This window comes from Amblyomma maculatum, chromosome 10 (assembly GCF_055883805.1).
Source record: "Amblyomma maculatum isolate TAMU_Amacu chromosome 10, ASM5588380v1, whole genome shotgun sequence".
NCBI lineage: Eukaryota > Metazoa > Arthropoda > Arachnida > Ixodida > Ixodidae > Amblyomma > Amblyomma maculatum.
The window spans coordinates 132,239,764-132,263,716 of NC_139353.1; the positions used below are offsets into that span (position 1 = coordinate 132,239,764).

A 23,953-nucleotide genomic window follows, 5' to 3' on the forward strand; every position below is an offset into this window, starting at 1 on the left:
CTGTGCCAGGAGCAAGGTTTGTTTTTATTTTGTGGATAAGGACTGATACGTTTTACATTAAAGGTTGTTCAGGAGCTTTGCATCCTTTAGAAAAGAGAGAACATTGTGAACTTCGACCAGTGCACCTTCTGCCAAAAGCAGGCTGGGATGGAAAGGAATGTGTTCTGTGTAAAAAACGTGCAAAATATTTTTTCCTTAACTTGTCTAGTTTAGTGCATGTAATTAAGATGATTTATTGTTAGTTCACCTCTGCATCCTTCACACAGAGGTCCGTCTCCTTTCTTTAGAATGAAGCTGTGTGTAAGATGAGTGTGTCCTATGCGAAGACAACATAAAATGGCTTCTATGAAGCTTTTGATGACTGCATGATTTCCATTCTTCAATGATTGATGGTTTGACAAGGTGTAGTTTGTTATTTACTTCGTTGTTCCATGAAGTCTGCCATTTTAGTCTGCTTTCTCTTAACAAATCTTGTAACATCTTTATGTGGTACGCTGACTGGCCAAATTTTAACATGACGGGCTGCTGCAGCACATGCATCGGCTCTCTCATTGCCGCTAATTCCAACATGGCTTGGCACCCAATAAAATTAAATCGTATATCCCTGTGTTTCTAAAACTATTATATTATGTATGATGTCTCTAATTAAAGGTTCCGTAGCATTTCTTCAATGTAATTAGCGCTGAGAATCGGTATAAATAATGCTACTTTCAATTTCCGTAATATCTTTCTACCGCCAAAAATATGGCGTGGCATTCAGCTGTGAAAATTGATGAGAACTTCGGTAAAATTTTTTCTCATTTTTCTTGTATCACAGCACTTCCAGCGTGAAACGTCTTAGATCCATCTGTATAGAATGCTGTGTAATCTCTGTATTCTTCATTTAGTGCCAAGAACTATTCTACTATGTGTTCATGTGGTGTTTGTTTCTTACAGAAGTGTGTCAATGTAAAGTTGTGCACAGAGGGAAAATTGTACCAGGGGGGGCAGTGGACTGGGTTATTGGGCAATATTTGAAATAAATCAGGTATCTATATCTAATTCTTGGCATATCTGCTCGAAGCGAAGAATTAAAGGTCCGATTGCTTGAGGTTTGTTCTCAAAGAGTGTTTTGGATGGGCACTGGCTGACTACAGGATAACAGACATGTTTCGGCAGAGACCTTATTTTAAGTATATATGCGCATGCAAGCATTGTTTTTTCTATGAGGGGTGGTTCATTTGTTTCAGTATAAAGACTATTTGCAGGAGATGTTCTATAGACCTTTGCAACTAAGGCGCCCTGGGCGTCACCATATTGCTCGCTGGGCTGTTGTGTGCGCCTGACGTCAACACGGTGGAGGCGGCAGCGGAACCGGTTTGCAACAGTCCAAAGAGGAGGCATTTCGACAATCTCCTCGCCCGATGCAAAGGTCTATATGCACCAGTCGACAGACATAAACCTAAGTTGTGTATTGGATACAGGCGTTTCAGATATGAGGGTCTCACTGACCCGTACACTATACATCCATAATCTAACAGCGAGTTGCAGACCGATAGATATGTAAAAGACATATCCTGTCGAAACCCCAGCATTTTCGTGAGAGTACTTTATGTTTAGTGAGTGTGCTGCTTTCTTTTTGAAAGTGTTTATGTGAGGTAAAAAAGTTCACTTGATGCCTAGAAACTTATGGTCCCTTTTGACGGGTAGTACAGTTTCCTTTAGGTGAAGGTAAGGGTAGGTATGCAAGCCTCGTTTGAGTGAGAACAGGACGGTTACTGATTTTGTGAAGAAAACAGGAATCCATTTTTGTCTGCCCATGTAACTAATCTGTGTACTGTTAACTGTATCTGCCACTCACACGTTGATATGTTTGAATATAGGCATGCTATTTGGAGATCGTCAACATAAAGTTAATACATAATAGATTTCAGGATTATTCTGGACAATGAATTCATTTTACCAACGAACAGAGTAGTGCTTAAAATGCATCCTTGAGGCACTCCATTCTCTTGAGTGAAGGTCCTCGAGAGAGTTAAGCCCAAGCGTAGATTGAATGAACGATAAAAAAAAGAAATCATTTAGACTGTTCAACATCTTGCCACAGATGCCCATATTTGCTAAGTTACGCCGAATACCAAACCTCCAAGTAGTGTCATATGCCTTCTCCATGTCGAAAAAGACAGCGAGACAGTGCTGTTTGTGTATAAATGCTCCTCGGATTGTATTTTCAAGCGTTACAAGATGATCTGTTGTGGAGCATGCTTTTTTATGCCCGCACTGATTAATGTTGAGAAGTTTACGCGATTCCAGAATAAAATACTTTCGAAACTTTCAAATATACTTTCAAAACATTTAGCCAGACAGCTTGTAAGGGCTTTGGGCCTATAGAAGGGGAAGTAGGCGGCTTCCCGGACTTAAGGAATGGAACTATAACAGCTCTTTTCCAAACCTTGGATATCTTTCTCAGTGTGAATATTTTGGTAAAGAGTTTCAAAAGTGTTTCTACTGCAGAATCTGAAAGGTGTGCCAACATTTCATAGTGCATTCTGTCAGGTCCTGGAGCTGTTTGTTTGCCAGCAAAGAGCACTGTTTATTTCATGGATAGTAAATTTTCTGTTGCAACATTCACTTGTGCCGACACTTGTTGGGAGTTTATATTCTTCAGCCATACTTGTGTGCTTTAAGAAATCCTGTGTGTAGTGACGTGAACTAGAAACTGTAGCAAAGTGTTCCCCTAATATATTTGCCTGTTCCACTAAAGTGGTTGGAATACCAGGTGCCATTAAAAGAATTGTAAAAGGTGAAAATTGGTCATTTAGTTTTGAAACCTGTTTCCACATTTCCTTTGATGTAGTTGAGCTATTTATTGCTGATACATATCTTCGCAATGACTCTTTTTCGGCATTTCGTCAAATGTAGCGTGTTTTCACTCTTGCTTTTCTAAAATTGACTAAGTTTTCGTAAGTTGGGTATCTGTGGAACACTCTCCAGGCTTTATCTTGTTGCTTTCCTACAATCTGGAGAATACCAGACCTTATGGCATTGATGCACTGTTCCCGAGGACTGTGGGATTGCAATTTTTGCGGCGGTAAGTATACAAGCTGTAAACTTTTCATTTAATTCATCAATTGACAGATTTTCGGAAAATGTTTCGTGTAACCTGGCTTTTTCTCTGAACATTGCCCAATCAACTAGATGTAGCCTCAAGCACTGTGGTTTCGATGGAATGACGGCAGGTGATGATAGGTCAATTACTAGCGGTAGATTATCACTCCCGTACGAAATATCTAAAATATCCCAATTAAAATCGATAAAAACTGATGGCGAATAAAAAGATAGATCTAAAACACTCATTTTTCCTATGCTCGGTGAGCAGTAGGTCGGTTTGCCGGTGTTTATTAAACATTGTTACATACAATAAAATCTCCTATAATTTGTCCGCGGGTATCACTCTTCTCGCTTCCCCAAAAAGGGAGAGTGCGCATTAAAATTGCCAACTATTATGTGAGGTTCTGGCAGTTGATTTAGGAGATCTTCAAGGTCATTGAAGAGTTACAGTCCAGTGTAGCTCAATACAAATCAGTTCAGTTCAGTCGTGTCCGACTCTTCGTGACCCTACTGACCATGTCACGCCACGCTTTCCGGTCTCTCACTATCTTCCTAACATCACATAACTTCATCTGCAGTGCCTCGAGGATGCCATCTAACCATCGCGTTCGCTGCCTACCCCTTCTCCGGCGACCCTCAACCTTTCCCAACATCAAATCTTTCTCCAGCGACTCCTCTTCTCATCAGATGACCAAAGTAGCTGAGCTTTAACTTTAGAATTTGACCCTCCAGTGAGCAGTCAGGGTTTATGGTCGACAATATTGACTGATTTGATCTTCTGGCAGTCCAAGGAACTCTCAAGAGTCTTCGCCAGCACCACAATTCAAACGCGTCAATTCTTCGGCGGTCAGCCTTTTTAACAGTCCAACTCTCGCATCCATACATCACAACTGGAAAGACCATAGCACGAGTTATACGGATCTTGGTTGGCAGACTAATGTCTCTGCTCTTTACTAGGCGGTCAAGGCTAATCATTGCTCTCTTTCCCAGAAGCAGGCGTCTCCTAATTTCATGGCTGCAGTCTCCTTCCGAGGTAATCTTGGAGCCCAAGAAAAGAAAATCTGTCACAGCTTCCATTTCTTGTCCCTTGATGCTCCAGGACTTGATAGGACAAGACGCCATGATCTTTGTCTTTTTAATGTTCAGTTTAAGCCCAAACTTCTCACTCTCTTCTTGTACGCGCATCACAAGTCTCTTGAGTTCCGCTTCACTTTCTGCCATTAAAGTGGTATCATCCGCATATCTAAGGTTGTTGATACATTTTCCAGCAATCTTCACTCCAGCTGAAGACTCGTCCAGACCGGCTTTCCTCATGATGCACTCTGCATATAGGTTAAATAGGCAGGGCGACAGTATGCAGCCTTGCCTCACTCCTTTCTCAATCGTAAACCAATCAGTAAGACCATGCCCAGTTCTGACTGTGGCCTCTTGCCCTTCATAAAGGTTCCTGAGGAGACAGATGAGGTGAATTGGAACTCCCATCTCTTGGAGAGCTTGCCACAGTCTGCGATCTACGCAGTCAAACGCTTTCGCATAATCAATAAGGCAGGAGTAGATGGGTTTCTGGAACTCTTGCTTTTTCCATGATCCAGCGAAGGTTGGCAACTTGGTCTCTAGTTCCTCTGCCCTTGCGAAACCCAGCTTGCACGTCCGAAAGCTCCCGATCCACATACTGCTGCAGCCTACCTTGGAGGATTTTCAACATCACCTTGCTAGCATGCGAAATAAGCGCGATCGTGCGGTAGTTGGAACAATCTTTGGCACTGCCTTTCACAAATACAGCATACCATTATTGTTTTGAAAGTAAGGTGGCTGCCACCGCCTCAAACCAAGTGTTAAGTTTATGCTCATTTGCTGGAATGTTATTTTTTACAATGATGGCAACACCACCCGAGAGCCTGCTAGCTTGCTCTCAGTCCAGGAGAAAAACTAATTTTTTTCAGTATATTTGTGTGTTGCGGACTAAGATTTATTTTCTGTACACACAGTGCTACAGGTGAGAGTGAAGTGAGAATTTCTTTTATATCGTTATAGTTACTTAAAGGACCTCTACAGTTTCACTGGACTAGGAACGCCATCTTGTATTGAGAAAGTAGAGACACTAGGTCTGCTTCGGCCCTTGACACAGGCCTTGTCTGTTCTGGTTGGCTCTAAGGAACTTTGCCGCCTGTCACATGTCGATAGCATGGCACGATCGTAGCCTGTTGTGCCCATTATGTCCTCGGGCATGCTGGATGACTGTGCAAAATGCACAGAGACGTTTTGGTTAGGCCTAGTCTCTAGTGGATAGACCTTGAGGCCAGATGACCTCGGGTTCCGCACAGCCTGCTTTGAAGGTGGTGGGGCAGCGCTAGCTGCCTCCACCTGGGGGCAGATGGCCCTGCGCTAGGCACACCACGTGTGGCCTGGGCAGGTGCCGAGGACTGCTGTGATGCCGCTCCCTGTTGCGTCACAGCAGAGTATGTTGCATTCTGATCTGAGGTAAGCTTCTTTCGTGCTTCCTTGTAGGTGAAGTTTTCTTTTACTTTCAGTGCGAGGATAGCCTTCTCTTACTTCCAGGTTGGACATGTGCGTGAATAGGCAGCATGGCTGCCCTCAAAGTTCATGCAAAGTTATGGTGTTTCAGCTGGACAGTTGTCCGAGGGATATTCGTGGGAGGCACATTTTGCAAGTTAGTTGACCTCTACAGGTATGTGAGCCATGACCATATTTCTGGCATTTGAAACACCGTCGCGGGTTTGGTATGTATGGTGTCAGTTTCAGTTTCGTGTACCCAAACCTTTACATCTTCGGGCAATGTGCTAGATGCAAAAGTAAGGACTATGTGCCTGGTCAGTGTCTCCTTGTTTTCTTTTCCAATTTTTATTCTATAACGAGTGACATTTTGGTCTTCGAGTCCTTCAAGAAGTTCTTCTTCACTTACATACTTTAGGTTGCCATTGGAAATGACTCCAAAAACTGTATTAAATGATCGGTGCTGAGTGATAGCTGCCTGGCAATTTCCAAAGCATGTCACTCCTGAGAGTTTCTCGCACTGATTGTACAGGACTTCCAAGAGCAGGTCGCCATTTGGCAGCTTCTTTACTTTGTATGCCTGACCTACTGCTTCTGTTAGTGCTTTAGTAGCCAGGAATGAAGAGATAAGTCTAGCAGTTTTTTTTCGTTTTCTTCGCTGTGGATCACGTGGAAAAGCGAAAAGTGTGTGGCATTTTTTGGAAAGAATTTAGCTGTTTTATTGCCCTTTACCAGGAGAGATCATTTGAGAGTAAGGAAGGAGCCATAAATTAATTCCTATGTTCGGCCAGGGTGGCGGCCACCCACCGTGGAGCCCAAGGGAATGGGACAGGAGCTTGCAAGAAGGTCCTGCCCATGCCAGCCGTACATCCTGACTATAACCAAATACTCTATGCCGTAAAGCAGGGTGATTAGCCACACAAGGTTAACCCTCTCTGCCTGGAAAACGGGAAATCCAAGAAAATAGGAGGAGACAGGACAGTTATAAGAAAGAAGATAGAAAAGTAAAAGATGGAGGGAAGGATACATGGAGGAAGGAAACAACTTAGGAGAGGCCCTTGTCATTCCCAATACATTGGAGAAAGTGTGGCAGAAGTGACGTCAAAATTTAGGGTTAGCCAAGTCGAGCCATTAGCAACGGCGACGCTGTTGCTATGATGAAAACTCGGGTCACTAGCAACAGTGTTGCTAAGGGCCCTAAGTATGTGAGTGTCGCGGAGAAAGAGAATGTGGAGAGTAAAGGAGGAGGAGAGACGTTGACGCATCCGGTCACGGCGCTGCCGCGCCGCCTTCAGAAAAATGACGTCAGGGCCTCTCCTAAGTTCTTTCCTTCCTCCATGGAAGGATAGGAAGAGGCGACTGCTGATTTCCTCCGGTCGGGTCAGGCTGGAGGTGCCGCTTATGGGAAGCGGGGGCCAAAGTGGTATGCTGCCTCCGCCTAGGAGCCTTCAAGGTCCAAACACTCGGCTTCGGCTCAACCACCAGGATCTCTTTTTTCCAAGACACGGCGGTGCCTTGCATGGCTAAGAATGGGTGCTCAGGGTCCGTGGTGTCGCACAGTACACACAAACATCTGCTTTAACAGATGTGCCCTGCAGGGCTAAGTAGCGAAACCCGGTTACGCAGAGTGCACTGGATTAAAGGTGTATTTAGTTGCATTACATGAAATATGGTTTGGTTTGGGATTTAACGTCCCAAAGCGACTTAGCCTATGAGACACGCCGCTGTGGAGGGCGCTGGAAATTTCAACCCCCTGGGGTTCAACATGCACTAACATCGCACAGCACACGAGCGCCTAGCTTTTTGTCTTCATTGAAAAGCAGCTGCCAAGGCCGGGATTTGATCCTGTATCTTTGGGCATTGTAGTTGAGCGTCCTAACCACTGCACCACCCCAGCGAAGTTGAATTATGGTGAAGAATGAATGAAGTTCAATGGAAAAGAAGCAGTTCTTGGTCAACAGGATTTCAGCAGCATAGAAGTAAAGCTGCATCCTATTATGTTGCCCCTTTGCATAAAGAGACATTTGTCAAAATGCCAAACTGCTGCCACTTGCATCATGCCAGCACGACGTACACACGGCAGTCCAGATGGCAGTGACCAGGATGCCCTTACAGCAACAAAATACGTCCACTTACCATGAGCAAGTTAGAACTCGTCAAGACAGAAATCATTCTCGATGTTACAGCATTGTCAAAAAAATCATACCACATGTTTTCAAGCCTTGTCTCTATATCAACTCCTCATATTTCCTTATCTTAGTTTCTCCACCTGCATCTCGTCCAACAGATGTCCCTAATAACGGCAAAAGGTCGTGTTTGTATGAATGCATGGCAGGAAACAAACCCAAGTCAGCTTTTCAATACAGATGTTTATAAGGTCCATTACATTTCGGGCTAGCTACAAGTGCCTGTCAAACAATACAATGTGCCAACAAGCTCCCTTAACACCTTCAGCACTTCCTTGAGCATACACTTGGTTCAACCAGAAAACCTGATTTGCATAAGGCACAGCGCACTTTGATGGAAAGCCAGTGCAAAAAAAAACGGAATAAGGACAAAATGGAGGACACATAGGATGTTTGTGAGCACTTGTGTCTTCCCTTCATGTCTATGCCTCCTCCCTTTTGCCCTTCGTCCGTTTTTTGCACTGCCTTCTTTACATCATGTAACACCAACCAGCCCGACAGCATGTTCTTCAGAGCAGCACACTACAACGGCTATCTCATTGCAGGGGCTGAATGGTCCACTGTGGCATCCATTGCACTCAACACTTTCATTCTCTTCCGAAAGACCAAAAACCTTCAACTGCCTAACAAGCCACACTATCAAGACTACATGGTACCACATTAGTACTATATGATGCTGCAACAAAGTAATAAAAAGTTTACACAGAAATTCAACACTTAAGCACTTGTAAGAAGACTAGCTCCATGTGTACATTGGACCCAGCCATAGTTCTAACATGCAAAATATCAACTCTACCTCAGGGGGTTCCCAAAATATGCAGCTTCCACGCCATTTCTCTCAGCCTGGTCGCCTGTTCTGGGCTCCACGCGTGTTGGCCAGCTACACTTATTGGTGCCACACACTCCTAAAATGAACACAATCTCTGAACACAACAGCAACATACTGCACATACTGCCGCGGAATCGCCACTAACACATCCACGTCCACTGTACACGGAAGCAGAAACACTTCCCACAATGGCTTCCCAAGATTAATAGTACAGAAGAGAAGAAGAAAGTCTGAAATAGTATTGATGCACGTTAAACTGCCGTATTTTCGCGATTCTAGGCACCCCTCCTAACATCGGAAAAAAACTGAAAAAAAAAAAAGTTTACATGCCAATCTCCTCACCCCTTTATGCGAAGAAAAGTGTTTAGACAAGGCTGCAAGTGTTATCGCTCACTCATTCATCGAACAGAAGCCCTCAGAGTCCCAAGGTGACGCGACGTGCATAGCGCTACTGCGCCACAGCAGTGCAATCGCTGGCTCCAGCTGCTTCGTTCCTAACACCACACAAGAACTGGCAGCATAGAACGCCACAAGCCAGCCGACGTCGATAAATTTATCACCACGTTGTCACGTGAACCTAGAATCGGCATCCATTCGGCGAAGCTTGGCAGGTTCCACTGGGATCGTGGGTGGGTCCATGTTGCTTTGTTTGATGTCGGCTGCTTGACGCACTACCGGAAGTTGGAATAAGTTTCAAGAGGGCTATCGCAGCTCGAAGTTGAAGCAGAATGAAACCAAGTTTGACAAAAATTTTTGCCAAGTTCGTGTGCAAAATAAAACGTTATTTCTCACTCCCGTCTCGCCAAGATATTTATGCGTTATTACACCGGGGTGGGAGGTAGGGGGGGCAAAATTTTTTGGATCTATGAGTCTTCCTCACTCTGTTTCAGCACCGTGATCATGAAAAAAGGGGGTGCTCAAAATCGAGCAACTATGGTAGTTTCTCGTTCAAAGTTAAAACTTGGAATCTTCACAATTTGGGTGAGTGAAGAAAAGCAATGTCAACGTGAAGCAAGCTTTTTTTTTGTTTTTTCATTAAAAAGGGCCACTGAGGACAAACTGAAACTAGCATGTACTGACAGATTTTTGGTCACGAATTTTACAGCCCAGAAGCAAAGAAATAAACTACATTAACCGCTAAGAAAAAGAAGTGAACAAGGGTAAATGGGGTTCACCTCAGTTCGCAGATGAGCCAACGTTTCGACACGTGGACTTTTCTTCGTCTAGGCACAGCGATCATCACTGGCAGGGGTTTAAATACGCTTTTGCTTCCGAAGAAGAAAAGCTTTTCTTCTTCTTTTCTGTTTTTCTTCTTCGGAAGCAAAAGCGTATTTAAACCCCTGCCAGTAATGATCGCTTTGCCCAGACGAAGACAAGTCCACTTGTCGAAACGTTGGCTCATCTGCGAACTGAGGCGTACCCCATTTACCCTTGTTCAGTTCTTTTTCATACCGTGCAAACCCTCTTCTTCCTTTCGTTCTACATGTAACCGCTAAGTCATTTTGAAAGCTACCTATCAAGACAGTTTTTTTTTTTTTTTATGCAGAGCTGAGGTTAGGCCACACTACCATTTACTTCCTAATGTTAATCACAGTCCTTTTCAGCCAAGAAGTCACGAGTTTGAACTGAGCTGCAAGAACAAAAAAATGTTCCTTGTCTAAATCCCATCATCAAATGTATGAAATTCAACTTCTCGACAAAAAAAAGAAGTCAATTATCACAAGAATGACGACTGGATTGGATAGTCCCCAGTGTCCCTTCAAGGCAATTGTGACCCTGAGTGGAAAAACAAAGCCGACACTAGCTCCAAACAGATTCAGGTACAGTGGGACTCAAGAACTCATTCAGTACTCTTGTACCATTTGTTTGTGCAGGCTGAAAAGATACGAGATAACATAACAAAAACATCTGAATAAAACAAAGTAAAACAATTGGGGTTCAAGACCTAAATTAAGCGAGGCCAAGACCCTCACCTCACGAACGCCCGGTGTCCTCACATCCAGCAAATCGTGACAGTAGAATAGGTAGTTATGTTACTGGCTCCATACAAGGCAGCCAATTTCATACCCACCTTGAATAAAAAAAGGCTTTGAGAGTCATGATCATGACTCCATTTAGTCATGGCACTCTTGCGACTCAAGAGGGTCGTTAAGAATGCCTGACTGTGATCTAACGCTTAGAAAGAAGAGAGTATGTGAATGGAATAAAACTGCCACACAACAGTTAGGCGTCCAACCATCAACATTAACAACATTAAAAGATTAACGTGTACACTTAACAGCAAAAGTCTATGGGACATATGCATTCAAGAACAAATAAACTGTGGCGCCGCCTCATAATCCTGTCGCCTGGCATCAATACCGGCAAGTGGCAAAAGCACGTCCACTCATACCTGCAGGCATCCGCATTTTCCCCGCACAATTATCGCAGCCCTCAACTTGGCATCAATTTTCTGCGAAATAAAGTGCGAGCATTATGCGGGTAAATACGGTATACGTCATAGTGACAGTTATAGCCCTAATTCCGATATACCTGTTGAGCCATTGACAAGAAAGCACCACTCACAGAGCAGGCCGCTCGCTTCAATATCAACGCTATTCACAAATGATTGCATTTCCATGAAGTGCTATCAATAAATCCCAACATGATTACGTTGAAAAGCCAGTTTTGCAAGTAAAGATTAACTATTACCAATGGGAAAACAGAGGCTGTAAGTATGGCAAGCCAAGCATTGAGCACGTCCACACTCAAAGCCTTTTAGCTAGCTGCACTAACAAGCGTTCCTGCATTCATACACAACTGTGGTATTTCTTTAAGCGTGCATCTGAACTAAACCATTACGGCAGAGGAAAAATATACAAAACAAGGGTGCAAATGCATTGATCTGCATTAGCAAAGCAGCTTTTACATGCTGAAGTAGCATTGAGGCCTATAAGGACTTCTGTACTGGAAGGCTGGGGATCAATTTTCAAGCGCCAATATTGTTTATCAATATCTGAATACACACCCATTTTGGCATTTCTTGCAGGCTCATATGTGTAACACACAGTAACATTGCATGTGATGCTATGCAATAAAACTTCTTTAGGTCTTGACAGTTCTATAACAGGAATTTGACAACACAGGCTAGCTGTAACTGGTGTCCCAAGAAAGAGCCTATGCAAGAAACGTCTATTGGCGTCACGACCAACAATCTGCAAAATTAATTTTGGAAACTCTGTAGGCGTAATTACTATAGTGCTAAAAGATACTGGGTGGACAGATGAAACAATGCCAACTTCTGCTACAATCTAGCAGGTCACTGCATACACTTCAAGAAAAAGCATGAGCACTGAATGTTGCCACAACGGTTGCATATGAAAACTGAGAAGATGCCAGAGCTTCCATCTTGCCTTTCCTAAGAGAATTATAAGATCAACTTATTAACCTTGGCAGCATAATGAAAGTTTAGTTTTCGTGCTACTGCTTGAGCCCATACTGCCAGGTAATAACCAGCAGTTGTGCTTCTAGTGAGTTACGCCTGACTCTCTTGCACTAAGCTGAAACATGACAGGTGCTCGTATGCATAAGTAATAAAAAAGAAGCAGACATTTTACAGCCATACAAGGTGTTCTATATGAATTTGAATTTAAATAAGGCATAGTAGTAAGAATGACACATCCACAGACAACAGAGGTTGTCTCACGATTGGTTATCACCCCTTCCGCTGCCCACTACTGTCTGCTTGCACTGGCCTTTTCACATTCAGCTCTCTAATGCAAAACAAGCACGGTAATACAAAGGCAAATGACATTATGGGGGCACACGTTCCGTGATGTTTCTCATGGATATGCGTGCATCTTTTGGCATACCTTGTCACAGTACCTGAACCGGTAACATAAGGAACATGGTCAGGAGTCAGGCACGCCAAAATAAACTGGAATAAATGGCCACCCAGGAGCACATTTGCTCCATTTCAATGCATACGCTAATGCTAGTGGTGTTATCCAATATTCAATGCACAGTCTTAGAGCTGTACTTGTGCTGTCTATGAAGTAAAAAGGAGAACAGTACATCAAATGAGCGTTCCATCCTACAAAAAGTCAGCGATAGTGGTGCTAAGGAATTCACACATATATAGTTCCGTCAGTTAATAACAATACAATGAGCACAGCTGATACAAACAGCTGCTGCATTCAGCAATACCTTTTCTTGGCAATGAAGGAAAGGCTATGGGGGGATAGAGTGCCCTTAACTGCGTCATTCCTCCAAATGTCAACCGAAGATTCTTTTAACCAAACATGCCCATCAAATTTGTTGAACAGAAGAAAGGTTCTTCCTTGGCCTGACTTTTTAGCGTTAAAATGTGGCAGTTTTGCTTGAAGTGTACCTTAAAGAATGAATATTGGCAACATACAATGCTTTAGGAGTACACTAAATGTTGCAAGAACAGCAGAATGGGCTTTTCGGTGATTGATTCTAAGTTAACAGTGCAGCAAGTGTAATGGGAACACGAGATGAGAGGAGGACACAATGAGTGCTATGTTGCATCATCCTTGTCTCGTGTTTCCATTACATTTTTTGCACCGTTAACTTAGAATAAAAGCTGCAGGTGGGGACTATATTCTGTTGGCTAGGAGAAGAGAATGTGTCTCGGCTCCATTGCTTTTGCTCCATTGCCAGAAAAAGTTGCACAATACAATAAGTGCTAGGGCATGTAAGAGTGCTAGGTTTCCAGGTTTCACCACAAACCCTCAGCTGCTTTTTCATCTGCCCACTGCACCCGTCTACCTAAGGGTTAGCACGTCATAAGAGCACCATATGCCATAGGAGTACCTATATAACCTATATAATATATAGGTTATATAGGTACTCCTATATAACCTATATATTATATTATAGGTTATAACCTATGTGTCCTATGTGTCATATAAGCACCCGTATGTACTAAGGTAGACGGAATGTCCCCATGGGGCCATTCCTCTTACACGTCTCAGCAGTGCAACTGCAGACCTCCCTGCCTAAAGATGCACTCTGCAATTTGGCTCAGTTTTGCACAAGGTGCTCTGCTCACAGTAGGTTGCACAACAGCCCTTACGGACCTGCCCACACATTCAGGCTGGAGCCTTGGCACTTGTTGAGACTACATCGTCGTCACCGCTGTCCACTGAACTGCTGACCAATGGCACCTGTTCCGATGTTTCGGCCTCCTGGCTGGTAGCTGGCAAAGGGGAACGGGTGGAGCATGTTGGCTGGCTGTTGCTGCTGCTGCTGCTGCTGCTGCTGTTGCTGCGGGTAACCCTGTGCTGGCCTGGCTGCATGGTGAAATGACGCAAAAAAAAACATGGTCGGAAAGAAGAGAAAGAACAATTTTATGAAACAGAGAAGAAACATGCAGAGAAAACAATCAGAAACACTGAAAGGCAATTCACGACTTTTCCAATAAGTTTTGACAGCAAATTGCATCATAATTAAGGGTAACTTGGGCTGGGCGGCATATTCTTTTCAAGTGAGCAGAGTACATATAACGTTATGCTAGACATCATTCACACTTTTACCAAAGCAGCACAGCCAAATGCAATGCACGCAGCCTCAGGTTCAACACATGATTGGAATTACAAGGTAAAAGGATATATAGACCGTACAATGAATCGAAGAGACAATCGTTCACTAGTAAGGAATTAGTAAGTATCTGGCTCTTTCCTACTATCGAGCGATAGAAATTTTGGTCTATGCTTCACTCTCCTCTGCCACCACACCAAAAAGTACAACATTTCCAAGGCCATACAGGGTGTAGGACAATAAGCAACCACACAGAATTTGCTAATGGGGAGGAATAATAAAAGCAATGTGTTTGCCTTCTTGTTTCATCGGCTGAGAGGTCTGTACAAATCTTGGAGATGTCTTAACAGGAATAACTTGCTTATGAAGTTGTTTTCCTGTCAAATATAGGGTACTATATCCTCAGTTCAGGCACTGCTGCATAAGCCTATTACACAGTTGACCTCACCCAACCATGAAATGGAATAACCACAATTATACTAAATATTTCTTTGTGTTGTGGTCAACTAAACAGTCCTCACTAGCTTAAGTTTTACCGACAAATTCTCAGACTACTGCCTATAGTCAAAGACAACAATCCGCAACGTTTCGACTGGGCTGGTTGCACTCGGGTGTGAACATACCCATTCAAGATACTAGAAGATGTGACTGCTGAACAGCACCTTAAGAGTTATAACCACTGAAAATTAAACTGGCCACCTCTACACAGTGGTTGGGTCACGGTAAAAAAATGTCACAAAAGCCACACCGAATATGTCTGCCTAAAAGTGGGCAGACATCCCTGAATTACTAGGATTTGGTTGTGTTGACTCCTAGAGTTCCAAAGCATCGAAACTGTGGGTGGAACGCTTAGAAGACTAGTAACAGGTACGACTGATATTACAAACTCCTCTGCTAATTTCTTGACTTCAGTAATTACTTATTAATACTGAAGCACACACCCTGCATCCAGCACATTAATCATTACACAGTCTTGCCTAAACATTTCAAATGCAATTAAGTTTATTTATAGAGCAAGCACCGAGTAATCTGAGCTCTAGAGTCTGCAAAAGCACTGTGCTGTCAGAGACTGCAAAGCCTCAAAGTGTGAAGTGTCAATGGCGAAGCTACACTTGACGCAAGCCTAGAGCACTAGGGGGGAAGGCAAGGCGTGCAGAGCCGTGCAGAGCAAAATCAGCAAGAGGGCATGCTTAAGCTTACCATGCTAACAGCAGCTAGCCGATGCATCGAGCTGTGCTCATCAGTTGGCGCTGAATAGCAAAAAGCATTCTGAGTTTCAGTCACTGGCAGCACATCGAGCCCAAGCTTGGCAGCAGCCACAGCCACGGCACAACCCTCCGCTGCCCAGCAACCAAACAGCCACGACCACCCAAAAGGCACACCACTCAAGCAGCAGAGCTTTGTAAGCTGGCATGTGTATGATGGTTCACTATTGCCTGTTATTTAGATTTGGAACCTCGTTGGCACGTTCTCGGTCCATACGATTTCCCGGTTCATACGCTCAAAATCGCGGGCTTTGTACATCTCCCACAGAGTTACACTATTTTCTTCCGGTTACTATGTCCCCGAATAACACGATTTCCAGGCATACTGAGCTCTAAATTTCGACAAATGTTGTTGTGTTGTATTTTATGGCCATCATGCACCAAGGGCAAGGTTTGAAATTATACAGTTAGAGATTTTACAGTTGGTTTAAAAGCTTTGCTTCTTTAAGGAATGAAAAAACATGGGAAATATCAATGAGTGACTTTTCTCCTATTAGTAAGCTTGGGTGCAGTGGGGTATGTTCTTTATATATTTGTGGGAAGTGGTTCTGCCTTAGTTGTTCAAGTTTTGTACATGTAATTAAAATGTGGTTAGTGGTGACAACTTCTCCGCAGATCGCATGTAGGTACATCTCGTTTCGTGAGCATGAAGTAGTGTTAAATGAGTGTGACCGATTCGGAGGCGACATAAAACTACTTCGATGAAACACTCTTATTGCGGTCATATAATGCGTTTTGTGATCAACTAGACATGTGCTAACGAGCGCTCTCACGATATGGAAAACTGATCAGCGAAGAAGCATCAAAGAAAGCTAATGAGCCAACATACGAGGCGCCGTTGTCGCAGAAACATGACTTCATGAGGGGAAGGAAACACGCCGGCTTCTTTGCAGTGCCTTAGAGGCATAGGGGTGAAAGATTTGATAACTAAGCCAACTATTCGCTTGCATACACAGCATCAGCAAAGACACGGCGCCTATAAGCCATAGCGATGGCTTCTCCACATCTCTCTGGAGTGAGGGGGCGAAGCATCCAGAAACACCCAAGGAAGCGAACCCAGATAGTCATTGCCTTCTACAAACCGGGTTTGTTACTAAATCGGTTATGCGCTTAGCCGAATAATACATTTCTTCCCTGCACTTTTTTAAAAACTTATCAACATTTTACTGTACTCAAATGCTATGAGGTTGTTGTTTTTTTTTTTTACATAAATACAATTGGAAAGTCAACCTTGGCACTGTATGTGAATCAACATTAGTGAGTAATTTTTCCTGCCGTGAGAGTACAAAAGTAAACTTTTGTGTTAGAATCATGGCCACATTAGATTTGAGTGAGTACGGTAAAGAATCTCCACTGCAAACGACACTTTGTGCTGGTCTCAACGCTATGCCTTGTATGCAAGGTGGTGATGGCAAATTCCCTCCCAAATATCCATGCAATTTAGTCCGACTTTTGCTGAACTGCAAGAAAGGTTTAAATCCAAAAGGATTTTTATTGATCGAAAAAAAGGACAACAAATGAGAAGCGTAAACCTTGTTATTCACCCTACGACCTTGACTTATGTGTAACGCAACTACTTTGAGTAGTACAAGAGCACACTGAATAAAGTTGTAGTCTCTGTCATGAAACTAGTGCAGATGGAGGTTATAGCACAGGCTCATTATGATCGCCACCTTAGCCAGTGGTTGCCATAAACACTGGCAACACTAATTCCAACATCAGCAGTGCCTTCGTGCACTGCTTTGGATGTCTAATATAATCGCCAATGCTCACCACTGCTTGACCTAAGGCTTGCCACTGCTGCCACATGATGCATCAAGCTTTCCACTAAACGAGGTGCCGCCAGCTCAAAGGGACACTGGGGACAGACTCTACCTGCCCTGAATTAATTGGCTACCACATTACAACGACAAAAACGTTAGAAAAGAAAAACGGAGCTTCTATAAGCTGGAAGGTTTTGTTTGGTTTCTGGAGTTTAACGTCCCAAAGCGACTCAGGCTATGAGAGACGGTGGAGGACACTGGAAATTTCAACCATCCAAGGTTCTTCAACGTACGCTGACATCACACAGCATATTGGCACCTTGCTTTTTGCCTCCATCGAAAAGCGGCTGCCACGCCCGGGATTCGATCTCGCATCCTCAGGCACAGTGGTCAAGCTCCCTAACGACTTGAGCCACCGCAGAGGGTATATGAAGTGGAAGAAAAGGTCAAGTAAATGAAATACACTGGTATATCACAGTCACCATCCATTTTTACAATGATACTCTGGTGATGTCAAGCTTCCTTTTTTTCACAGATCTCTTAGGCTAGGCTACACTGGCATTCACTTCGAGATGATCACATTGTCCCGATGCCAAAGTTTGAAATGACCACTGGAAAAAAACATGCATCATTTTTTTTAGCACATTTCACTGTTTCCTCTCACACCATGCTCTGCTGTCGGACACAACATGAGCATATCCAGAAAGAGCTGCGGAATTAATCTTTACTTGGCATGGCAAACGGGATACAAAGTTGTCCCCAGTGCCCCCTTAGCACGTCCGCTGCAGCAGCAATATCTAAGTCCCAACTCTTGCGCGGCCCCCTTTTTTTTTTAGTGCGGTGCGACCCACCAGCGATAAAGCTAGTAACATAGCAAACTTGCAAGTGTGCTTTCTGCAGGCACTTTAAAACTCTGTGCGAGCACCTTGAATGCTCTGACCACAGCTGCATCATAGTATTTGTGGCAGCATAGCTTGCATAGGACATGACCCACCAGAAACTCGCTAACAGGTAGACTTCTTGGTCTTCCGATCAGTGCACTTTTACACACACCCTCCTTCTCCTTTTAAATAAGCTGCACTTTAGCATGTTCAGAGCCATGGACACTGCTCGAAGCTTGCTTGCTCCACACAGAGCAGACAATGGGCAAAAAAACAAAGCAGCTGCCTCAAAACTGTGCGCTAAGTAGACCAGCAGGCTGGAAACAAAAATGTCTGTTCAAGGAGTATATATATCAAATTTTGATGGCATTTTTCTTCTTGATATTGCGTAAGACATTCCTGTACATGGATCAAAGCTTTTTTGTCTATGACCTCTAAATAATTTGTAATTGAATTTTCTTTCCTGATCAGTTCCGGTAACCAAGAGATGGCTGTGATGCCACAATCAAGTCTAGGTCACGCACGACATGTAAAAGCAACCACATAATCACTGACTCTTCATTACATTTAATAACTCTTCGTGTTGCAGGCTGGCTTTAGCATTATGGTGAATTCGAAGGACATCAGAAAAATTATATCACTGTTTTTCTCATCCTTTACGTGACCTAGACTTGACTTTGACATTACAGCCATCTTTTGGCTGTCGACACCGAAACAAGTGAGAAATATATTTTGATTATAAATTATTGAGAGGTCGTAGGCGAACATCATGCGTGTGGAAATGTCTCGTGCATCATTACAAAGGATAAAGCCGGAACCCAAAATTGAGGTGTCATACCCCTTTCAGGATAGCAACTTGTGCAACTCATGTCACTCTGAGGTTAACTCTTTCGGGACCGCCCGAAAAGAAGGCAATTGTGATACAACTTGGAAAATATTTTTTTATTCAATGACATTTTCTGCTAGCTTGTTGTAACATATATTGTTATGCAGCTAAATGAACGCACTTTCACGAGAAAAAAATTGAGATGCCTTAAAAATATACATGATATCACAAAAAAATCTCAAAATATAACTTTTCTTCTTAAAAAAACATAAAAAAGAAGGAAATTCTTGAATACGGAAATAAAAAAGAGTAATAAAAATATTTCAGAATATACAAAATGTGATACAATGCCTCTTTTCTAACTTCAAGACAAAAAAAAGTGGGAGGCTTATGTACAACATTTTTTTTGTGTGTGCTTTCTTGCACCACTTGCGCGGCCTGACGCGAGGTTGACGCCATGGTTCTCAATCTGCGCCGCCACCGCGCCAAAGATTAAAATCTCTCCCGCGTCGCCGCCTGCCGTGAAAAAGGCAAACTACACCAAAACCGAAAGTTTAGATACTAGACTACTCACTAGATGGCGACACATGTTCCAATGAGCGGATATTTGAGCTTGAGAGCGCGCGCGATTTGATCGTGCATTTTTACACGATGGCCTATGGCGCGGTCCCGAAAGAGTTAAGGGGAAATGCAGAGCTAGCAAGGGATTCTGCAATTCCAAGAGTCTCCAAAGGTCACAGTCAAAGCAGTGCAATTTGCAGGATTGCCAGAGAAAATCGAGTTGAATGCTCCAGACACGAATTATCGCAGAGTTTAAGACAAAACTGTTTAAAATTAATGATTCTTTAAATCACGCTCCCCAAATGGTTGTGTCGGCATAGATACACAACACTGTTCTCAGGGCCTCCATTCTACTTTTTTTTTTTTCTTATTCTTGGAACAAAAATATTTTCAAAAATTAATCCCTGCATGCAATTCGTGTGCTCCACATGACATGTCTCTGTGGAACAGTTGCAAAACCTACAAACCAGCTTCCCTGCAAGGAAGAAGTTCATGCACTAAAGTGGCAAAACCTGATCCCGGGACAAGACTTAGGTGCAGTGCTAGCATTTACTGAGTCCCGATTCACACGAGGTCCCCGCATGCACTGGCCATTATGCAAGAATAAGTTTTCGGGTAGCATTCTTGAGGCAGGGATAAAGCACAGCGAGGCTGTGTGACTGCTGCGCCCAAAGACTGCACGCACACGTCTGCCCAACAGGCAGCGCTGATTCTAACTATTGCCTCAAAGTAAGCCTATGCCACCATTGTGCAGGAATTTCTGCAGCACAGGAAACTGACTTGTAGGTTTCTCAACCGGTCTATGCTACACTTTCCAGATTTCAGCACACGCAACCATTTTTATGGACATTGCTGGGTGCTGCAGATGCAATGGATTAACCATGGTTCCAGATGGACTGACCTTCAATTACTGAGGCTTTACTAAGCACTCCAAATGGCTTGAACATACAGACAAGCAAGACTCTGTATCGAACAGACATGTTTCTCATTTTTGGCTATATTAAACAGACACATTAATCCCCATAAAAATTCTGCATAAAAGCACTGGAAAATCATGCAGAATATTCAACTGTGATTTCGGCTGTCGTTCAATACATCGAACTACACAATATAACTCTGAAAGTGACACTTCTTACTTTCTTCATTAACTTGCTCATGGAAATGCTGCATGATCTAAGGCACACCAGCTGGCAGTTGGCAGTTGACTGTAAAACCGAGAGACGAGGAGCGTGCTATAGGGTGGCTTTCAAACTGTTTCTCCACTTCACATCATTGTTATGCAGTGAAGCCAACCTAATTAAAGGGACACTAAAGACAGCCAAAGATGGTATGAAAATCTAATAAACTACATTTGGTGACACTGTCGCCGCATATCCGGCAGCAAAAAATCGAATAATTGCTGAGATATTGCCTTGTTCCCGCCGGTCGAATTCAAACTGTGGCCTCCAACTACGTAGTTGGAGTTGAGTGACGCACACTATGACGTAAGCGGAGACTCCGTGATAGCTAGCGAGCCGGCGCGGCCCGCGGCGTCGCATCCCTCAAGGGCCAACTTGGCAACAGCGTACTCGCAATGACGGCCTCAGCCGAAATAAATAAAACGATGAAGAGAGTAATTTACCGAGCGATGGGCCCATAAAGGAAGAAAAAAAAAACATAGAGCGCTTGTAATGCACAATACTTTACATGTTTCTCAAGCTTTCGCGCTCCTTCTTGCACTGTGTATAAACAAACCGAGCCCTCGGTCATCGCAACGCTTCCTGACATGTTTACATACAAATAAGATTTAGTTACCAGCAAAATAGTGTCCTCGCTGCTGCGCTTGTCAGTTTTGAAGCTTCGTCGCACTTTTTTCCTTCAAGGTTTGTGCTACAGCTCCGTGTTCAGCGAAAATTACGTCCGCGGTAGCAGAACATGACCGAAGTGCCGGCGCCACTACATTTGTCAGCGCTGTGAAATTCCACATGTTAAAATGGATCCAGTGCACAATATAGTGCGCATAGGCATCCAGAACATTAGTTGCAAGACGTGAGAGCAGGCAGCATGCGCCGATGATGAAGAAGTAATTTTTAGACCGGCAACAGAAACACTTTATTGTAAATGGGGTCATGACATAACAACTAGAAATATTGCTAAGGTTCTTGTGGCGCGGCGTAGCCGAGCGGTTAGTGCCGACCGTTACGGAGCAAGGAGTAGCGAGTTCGAATCTTACCGCTTCTGGCGTTTTTTTTTTTTTTAAATCGATTTTTTTTTTAACCTTTTGTAATGTATTTCTGGTGCTTCGTTATTTTTAGTTTTTACTTTTTACCCGAGGCCCTTTTTTTCGCCGGGCGATGAGCGCAATATATCGACGCTCTCCTTGGTATGAGCGGCAAGTATGCCCCTTTTGTTTACGACGCCTGCAAATAGCACGTTGAAGGTCTTGTTGACGCAGTATATGTTGGTCAGATGTGCCATGATTTAGTGAACAATTGAATGATAATGCGTTTTTCCTTCGGTACTTAGCATATGTATGCTTTTCGTGGCGTACGTAGCTGCAGTCAAGCGGTCAGGTCGCAGTCGAAGCGGCAACGGCGGCGATTTGCTGGCGCAGAAGTATGAACGAAGGAGTGTGTCGGTGGTAGCGGATTTCGCTCGCTCGTGCCTCCGAATGCTCAAATGGGAACCATCAAGGCGCATCTGCTGCTCCAAGCTCGTAATTAAGGCGCTGCAGGTTCAAACAAACTATCCGAGTGCACACGAAATGCCTGAGCCGAAACATAACCAAAACTGAAGCGGGCGCCTGTGGCGCCTCCAAGTATATTTTTGTATTTGCCTTGCAACATTTACGTTGTCTTTTCGCCGTCGTTTACGTATGATAAAAACATGTTATCATGTTTGAGAAAAAACGTACTACCGCATTCAAACATGCAACGTAATTCGCATTTGTCAGCCTCCGGGATCCCTAGCGCATCACGTGATTTGTAGTTGCGAGCCTCGGCCGTTTGGCTGTGGTGGCGATACCTGTATTTCTGTTATTCTTCTTTACTACCTTATATCAGCTCTGTTTTCAGTAAGTGTGGTCTTTTTGTAATCAGGAACTGGCATTCTATCGATGCAAACCCACTTCCTTTCTCTCTTTAGTGTCCCTTTAATGAAAGCCCAGTGGCCGTCCTTGCCTAACGCGTTTCGCTGTTGAAGACGTGGAAAATCAGGCACAGCTTAATTTCAGTGGGTGGCTGTTCTCTTCATAGTGTATTGATGACAGTAGAGGCTTTTAGTATAGCGTACACAGACACACGCAGAGGAATAGCGCAAGCCAAAAATATTGCGACGCGCACTGCGCATGCGCTATACGATTATATGATACCCGGGAAAGAGCTCTTTCGTACGGTCGGCCAGCGTACGCCGAAACTTGAGCTTATTGTGCCCAGCCCTCACGTACAATGGGAGATCAGCGTTGACAAGATGGCGGCGTCCAGGCCGCCCGCTTCAGAGTGAATTTGTCTTCGTTACCACGTTTTAGGACGCGCTGCCTGGGGTCTTCGCTTTGCCTCATGTAGCATTCAGCTCAAATATTTAGTGAATAATTTGCTTTGTTCTTTATTTTGAACGGCGGCAGCGCAGTCCCTAAGCCTGACAAGTAGCGTTGCTTTGTTGGCATGGCAACGGCATGAAGCGGATCGCCTTGACTTGACTGCTTACATGTGTGTATCCGTAAAAGTGTGCTTGGCAGTACGGGGCTGAAACATGGAGGAAGTTAAAGCTAGCAGGAAGCGCGCGGCAATATCGGTGACGCCCAGTCATAAAAAATAAAAGGGAGCGAAACGGCCCCTACGTATTAGACCACGTGATAGTGTGCGGTGATATCTACTACCGCGCGCATGCGCGAATCGGCGCCACGCGGGTAGCGCGGGGTCCTCCGCGCTCGCAACATCCAGCAGCCCACACATCAGACAGCCGCGCGCCCGTGCCATGGCAGACGCGCGCACTAAAATGCACCGACATCAAGGCATAGGGTCTAACTAGGAGAGCAAAAAAACGGGGGAGGGAGCGGCTTCATCAGCACTTGGTTTGCGAAGGTTGCTCGTGTGACGTCATGCTCCCTCCTAGTTTTTTCTTCCTCCATGGGCTGAAAGGAGGCCGGTGACGGAAAAACAAGCTAAAAGTATTCAAAAGTATTGGGGAGTAAAACGAAGCTGCCGCAACACAAAAGCTGGCTAAAATCCCGATGCGATTTGGCTAGTTTTTGGCTTGGGAGTAAAAAAAAAAAAATCCTGAATGTGTTATTTAATTTTAAATCTAAATGTCGCCACCATAGTTTGCGTTCGCGCTTTCGTATGGCCAACTAAAAGCACCGATGCAACACACGGAGTAGTGTCCCATAATTTGCTAGGGTTTATCGTACGAAACCGTCCATACGCTATACTAAAAGTCTCTAGTGATATACTTGTCCTTATACCCATCAACCTGGCGAGATCAGACACAGGCAGGTTTATTTGCGCTCACGGAGAGGGA

General features: G+C 44.0%; 1 protein-coding gene across 6 annotated transcripts in view; it reads right to left on the bottom strand.

The window, feature by feature from the left end:
- Positions 1 to 7,904: 7,904 nt before the first annotated feature.
- Hph (HIF prolyl hydroxylase) overlaps positions 7,905 to 23,953 on the bottom strand; it is a 69,355-nt gene continuing 53,306 nt past the window's right edge. The window contains exons 8-10 of one of the 6 annotated variants that reach the window (XR_014701036.1): positions 15,361 to 15,410; positions 13,483 to 13,913; positions 7,907 to 13,434 (exon numbers count right to left, since the gene is read on the bottom strand). Coding sequence is in view for 3 of the 6 variants with exons in the window: in XM_084580468.1 (XP_084436594.1) it covers positions 13,713 to 13,913; positions 15,361 to 15,410 (251 nt within the window). In the remaining 3 variants the exon portion in view is untranslated. Of the gene's footprint in view, positions 13,914 to 15,360; positions 15,411 to 23,953 lie in introns of all 6 variants that reach the window. The other 5 variants (XM_084580468.1, XM_084580467.1, XR_014701037.1 and 2 more) reach the window with 5 other exon arrangements.